Below are 5,985 nucleotides of genomic sequence, written 5' to 3'. Positions count from 1 at the left end.
AGATACATCGACTCTTTTAGCTCTCAAATTAGACTTACATCACAGTGTCAACTGTTTTAGCTAACGCTCCCGACAGGAGATGCCACATATTTTTATGAAACCAGAAAAAAAGGTAAATTGAGAATGCAGAATTTCAATTATATCCAAAATGGATTGTTTCACTCTCTAAAATATATGCAACACCACTCAAAGTCCAGAACAAATGAAATCAAATCACTAAAAATAATTGATATATCAGTTGTTTCCTTGTCCAAAAGGCCTCGAAAATGTCATTACTAACTCGATTTGAGCTCTATTTCAACAGATACTTTCGCTAACAATTGTGTATTTGTTGTAGGTTACATAACCAGACAAAAACAGCTGCGACAAGAGTGAATTAACAACCTTCACACTTGCCAAAAACCAACGGTACATCAAGCAACCGATTGGACCGCTCTTTCAAAGTTCTCCTCGGCGTATGTTGCACGTTTAACAAGTATGTGGTCTGGATGTGAAAGTTTCAATTGACTGCAAAACAAGCATTATATAAAGTCATTCACCAATATTAATCCATTATGCAAAGATTTTCCACACATTAAAGAAAAACAATTGAATGAGAAGCTTTGATCTCCCCAGTTAGTTGTAAAGCAAACCATGTAGGTCAATGCATCAAATGGTTACCTTCCCTTTTAATAATAAAATGCGGAGTGACTACATAGTATGGAAAGACTTCAAAGCAACCTCAAGTTTAAAGCTCTAAATTTCCAACAATCAAATTAGCCAAAAATCTATTTATGCTTTCAATAATAGCGTTAACCTGATTTTAAAAGCTTCAAAGCAACCAAAATTTCACCTTAAATTTCATTATGTTTATGTCAATTGGAGATAAATATACTGTTCCTATAACAAACAGCTCCCAAAGACAGAAATTCCCATTGGTATATTACAATTATGTCTGGCTCATTATAGCTCAAAATGGGAGAAATTGGTAGCCCTTAAGCATAGATAGCCACCCAGAACTCAAATGAAAAATATTCAGCATGATAACTGTTGTTTCCTGATACAAAATGCAAACTGCGGAAAATACAATTCTTCTTCATACATTTTTTTTTTTGGGTTGGCTTGCCACCCACCTCTGTGCCCCACATTTCTAACTATGGAGAAAGGATAAGTTGATTGTAAAGTTGCAGCCATTTAAGTAACATTTTTTAATTTTGAAGATATCAAAAACAGTTTCCTAAAACAGGAATAATTCAAACTTTCCTGAAGCCTAATAAGAATATGTACCAGCCAACATATGTAAAAGAGAGAAGAAATGGCGACAGAATCTTACAACACACTGGTACATTATTGCTACTATCAACAAGATCAATATTCAGAACATTGACGACTAGAGAACAAGAGAGACCAATTAAGACCAAGAGATTCCAAGAAATACCTAATAAACAGCAACTCTATCTAATAATCAAAATAAATATAAAAAAGAGAAGGTCAAAAAAGATTACAAAGTGGGGTAAGATGGCTAGGTTTCTTCATTCACTTTTTTGGACAAAAAGGAAGCACAACCATTCAACCTCCTAATCACAAATACATTATGAAGCAAGGAAATGCCAGAAGCCTGTTGTAATCCAAGCTGATTTTACTACATACCAATAGCCAATCAAGTACTGATATGCCAAATTGCAGCAAATATAACATGCATGTTTAAAGCGAAGACCACTAAATGGAAGATCACCAATGCAAATCAACATTGAGATTAGAGAACAACAACAATAAGAATTACTTTTTTCCAATGCCAGAAATATAGCCATTACTAGTGGTAGCAAAGGCAATATTAAGAACTTTAAAAATGCTTAACACCATAGTCTAGCTCTTCACAAAATTATAAACATGTTGAAAGACTGACTGGAAGTATCTATCACATTTTCTGTAATATCATGCTTTAAACCAGTATTTTGGGAATGGTTATTTAGCTTAAACAAGCTTTTCTCATAATGTTCACAAAAAAATTACATGGAAATGGGTAAAAAATAGAGAAGAAGAAAAGAATACCTGAGGTAACGTGACGAAGGTTTACCAAGGTGGAGACTGCATACTACCAGATTAGCTAGAGTCTCCGGATCCTTTGCGTCCTGTGAAATTACAAAATAAAACCCTAGTCACTAGTATGCTTTATAACAGTGCAAGTCAATCCAATGGTTATTATGTAGAATCAAAGTTTTAGAGATGGGTATAGAAGAAATGAAGAGAGAAGAGAATCCAAGAAGGAGAGATTTTAAGTATAACTATAAAAAACACATGCAATAAATTGACAAGAAAGAATTATTTCAGACTTATCACCAAAATAATGCAAGCAAGTATGCATAGTGCATGCATTATGTAGCCCTAATAAATTTCATGAAAAGAAGTGAATTTCATTTAAGCGGTGTTTAAACAGGCAAGACATAGGATTAATAGCCATAAACTGAAACAAGAAAGAGACAGAGACAGAGAAATATATTCACTAATGTTAACTTGCCTTGTTCAGTGCTTCAAGCAACAATGTCTCAGCTTCATCAAAGTTTCCCATGTGCATGCAACAAACTGCTTTCCCATTTAAGATCAAGCTCGTCATTGGATACTTCTCAGAGAAATCTTGGAAGATGAGATATGCTTCCTGTATCTTTGAGCCACCCTGATTTACACAAGAAGACATTATTAGAATATTTTTAATGCTTGTACTGTATAAATTATAGTAAATAAAATACTGCACGTACAACTGCCAAATTCAACCATGCATTTGCAAGTTGAGTAAGTGTGTGGTCCTCATCAATCTGCTGCATGACCCTCAACTGTTTCTCTGCATAATCTGATCTGTGCATCTTGAGGAATATTTGGACATTCAATGCGTTCCTGGAACAGTAGGATGCTATGGTTTCAATGTTGAGAACTGATGAACTGCAATTTTTAAGAATTTCTCTATCCTATTAATTGAAGCATGATGCCATGAAAATGTTTTAACCCTGTTAATGATTTAGCCCATATTTCATATTCACACATAGCTAGGTTTTGGAACATAGACGAAGCCTATTGTCTTGAAAAACTCCATGAAACTATAAAAATTCCTAACAAAATATCCTAAAATAACCCATTAATGAAGGGAGACCACCCAAATTCAAATTTTGTCAATGATTTCCAATCAATTAATAAAAACCTCAATGTCTTGCTGAGCACATCATCCAGATGGAATACACCTTCTCCAGACCACAGGGTGGCATTTCATGTCCTGGAAGCTGATTCAAAAATCTTTCAGCAGCATTTATCCATTCACTGTCACTTTGCTGGAACTCAAAGATTTGGGCTGTGCTGAAGATGTTCCCCAACTCAGTTCTCCTTATGCATGATTCCATGAAGTCATCACAAACATCTAGGCCAATCCTAAATCTTTCTTTTCTCAGCCATCTACATTAATATACTAGAAATAGCTAAGTAGCCATGCAAAACTTCTACTCTCTTATCCTTCAACAACTATTGTAATAAGTAAATGATTGAGGACACTATGATTAGAAGGATAAAATTGGTGTTCAATACTTCTATACTAACATAGCCATAATTGACATTACTTGGTTCACGATTTAGTACATCTGAGCAAGATCTCAAGTGATATAAATCAGGCATGCCAATAGAAATTGCACAAAAACACATATAAACCTACAATTCTCAATTCAAAACTTACAATATTATTCAATTTTGCATTTCTCCCTATATATTTAAAAAATAAACTCACATGATTTGGAAATAAAGCTAAGTAGACACCTTTTTAGTTTGATTGTTTGGTTTAATTCTATCATAATTGCTCCTCCATATACTCCTCAGTCTCTGGTTATTTCTTTTTCCCCTTCTTTCATTGTTCTCTCTCTCTCCCCCCCCCCCCCAACCCTCTATTTTAATTCCTTTTTCTTGTCTCTTCTCCTTATTCTTCCTTGCTCTCCAAACAAAAAAGGGATCACTAAAGCCATCAACCAGTGAAAACAATAATAGTCTAGTTCTAGGTTATTTTCATTTCCTTGGCATTTAGAAGATGGCAAAGGTGATGGAAATTCAGCCATTTAGTTGAGGGAAAGAAAAAGTTTTACTTAATGGGTGAAATTGTGAAAGAAAAAGCATGAACTACAGAAATTCATGCTTGGAACTAGCAGGAATATCATATCTTTTTTTTTTAATTTAATTTTATTTTTTTTTAAAATGCACTATATTATAAGAAACATGAATTTCAAATATTATTGTTATCAATTAACATTAAAATAAATTACCCCATTTTAAGAAGAAAGTTCAATGAAATCTTGTACTTTAAAGTTCAAAGCTGACCGTCCAACTAAAAACAGTGTCATCATAACATAAACATGAATGACAAGAAATATAAATATAACCATTAAGATCCTAACATTGTAAAAGTAAAAGTAGAGTTGTTGGGTTCAGATGGAGGACAAGAAAGTATAAATCAAACAAGAAAACATTGCAAAAGAGGAAAATTAACAGCAAGAAATATCAAGTGTTTCAGCACTAGCACTTCCAAGTTCCAAGAATGAAAACGAACCAAGAGAAAATAAACATTCTAAAGATGAATCTACAGATATGTGCAATAATATCAAAGTCATATTGGACTTAGAATTCCATAGTCCCACCAAGTTCCAAGAATGAAAAAGAACCAAGAGAAGATAAACATTCTAAAGATGGATCTACAGATATGTGTAATAATATCAAAGTCATATTCGACTTACAATTCCAAAGTCCCACCAGCATTTGTGTGTTTTAGAGCCTCATTATAGTCTTCCTCATGCATGAATACAGTTCCAGCAATGAGCCTCAAAATAGCGTTGTTTCCAATGGCTGAATCAGCAAGCCATTCTCTTAAACTTGAAATAGTGGATTCCTGATTCAAAATAAAGTGTAAAATTTACATCCTTCTAGGTTCCAAAAGAATAAAAGCTTTCAGCTTTGGAATTCTAATCCTTTCCATTGTCTTGGTTCTATAGGAAACCAGAAGGCAGGAAATGTGAATTACAGAATTGCCCAGAGAAAATAATTGAATTTTGTTAGATTGATGGAATGGTGAAAAAGAAAAATCTAGCATTCACCGTGGAACTGTTAACCGAGTTTGGTTATAAATTAAAGTATTTGAATGAAACCACAAAAGAAAATATTAGGCAATGCTAAACTAAACAAAGAAAACTCAAATTCATAAATACAAGGCCAACAGACAAAAATTTTAAGAAAAGACCAGAAATCAAGGGCCACCAATCCGAATTTCACATGCCACTTGAATCAATAAAAGGACTAGAAATCTTCAACTCAACGGAAAACCAAATCAAAAACTCAGATCTCAAACTAAATCACAACAAAATAAGCACTAATATAACTCAATCAAGAAAAAATTTCCACGAGATCAAGCGAATCAAACCTTGTTAGCAGGGCTTGAGAGATACAAGGCAAGCAATTTCACAGCCTGGAGAGGAGTGGCAGCCGAATTGTCGATCTCATTGATAACGAGCTGATAGCTGCCGAGAGCAATGTAAGAACGGTAAACGAGGCAATCGCGCTCGACGGCGTCGTCTGGGGAGAGATTGGGGAGGTCACTGTTGTTGATAGCGGCTTGGTAAGCTCCCAAGTAGAAGTTGTTTCGTAGACTGAAGAGATGGTCTGGTGCTGCCATTTCTGATTTCTTTGTCTTCGTTTCCTTTCAACTGATTTTTGGTAGATCTACAGATTTAGATTTCAGACTCTTTTCATTTCAGAAGAGAAATTATTAAGATCGGATGGTTAAGCAATACAGGGAATGGACTGCTACAGGCCCAAGAAAAGAGAATCATGGCCCAAGTTTATGATTTATATAATTTTATTTTTTTGTTGAAAAAAAGTGCATATTTTCATTGATAATTTTGTAATAATATATATTATATATATATATTTTTTAGAATAAAGGATGTATCTTAAATGATTTGTACAAACACATTAAATTTTATGGCT

At 34.0% G+C, this 5,985-nt stretch overlaps 1 protein-coding gene across 1 annotated transcript; it reads right to left on the bottom strand.

Annotated features, from left to right (window-relative positions):
• Nucleotides 1-203: 203 nt before the first annotated feature.
• On the bottom strand, nt 204-5,762 carry LOC105636797 (Coatomer epsilon subunit). The gene is made up of 6 exons (XM_012220145.4): nt 5,420-5,762; nt 4,740-4,891; nt 2,736-2,871; nt 2,498-2,653; nt 2,032-2,111; nt 204-507 (listed from the first exon to the last, which is right to left on the bottom strand). The coding sequence occupies exons 1-6, from the start codon at nt 5,669-5,671 to the stop codon at nt 414-416; spliced, it is 870 nt and encodes a 289-aa protein (XP_012075535.1). The 5' UTR covers nt 5,672-5,762; the 3' UTR covers nt 204-413.
• Between the last annotated feature and the right edge of the window lie 223 nt (nt 5,763-5,985).

The sequence above is a fragment of the Jatropha curcas genome, chromosome 10 (genome assembly GCF_041381405.1).
Source record: "Jatropha curcas cultivar XTBG-Jc1 chromosome 10, XTBG_Jcur_1.0, whole genome shotgun sequence".
Lineage (NCBI taxonomy): Eukaryota > Viridiplantae > Streptophyta > Magnoliopsida > Malpighiales > Euphorbiaceae > Jatropha > Jatropha curcas.
Note: the sequence above shows the minus strand (reverse complement) of the source record. Positions and strands in the feature narration are given on the sequence as shown.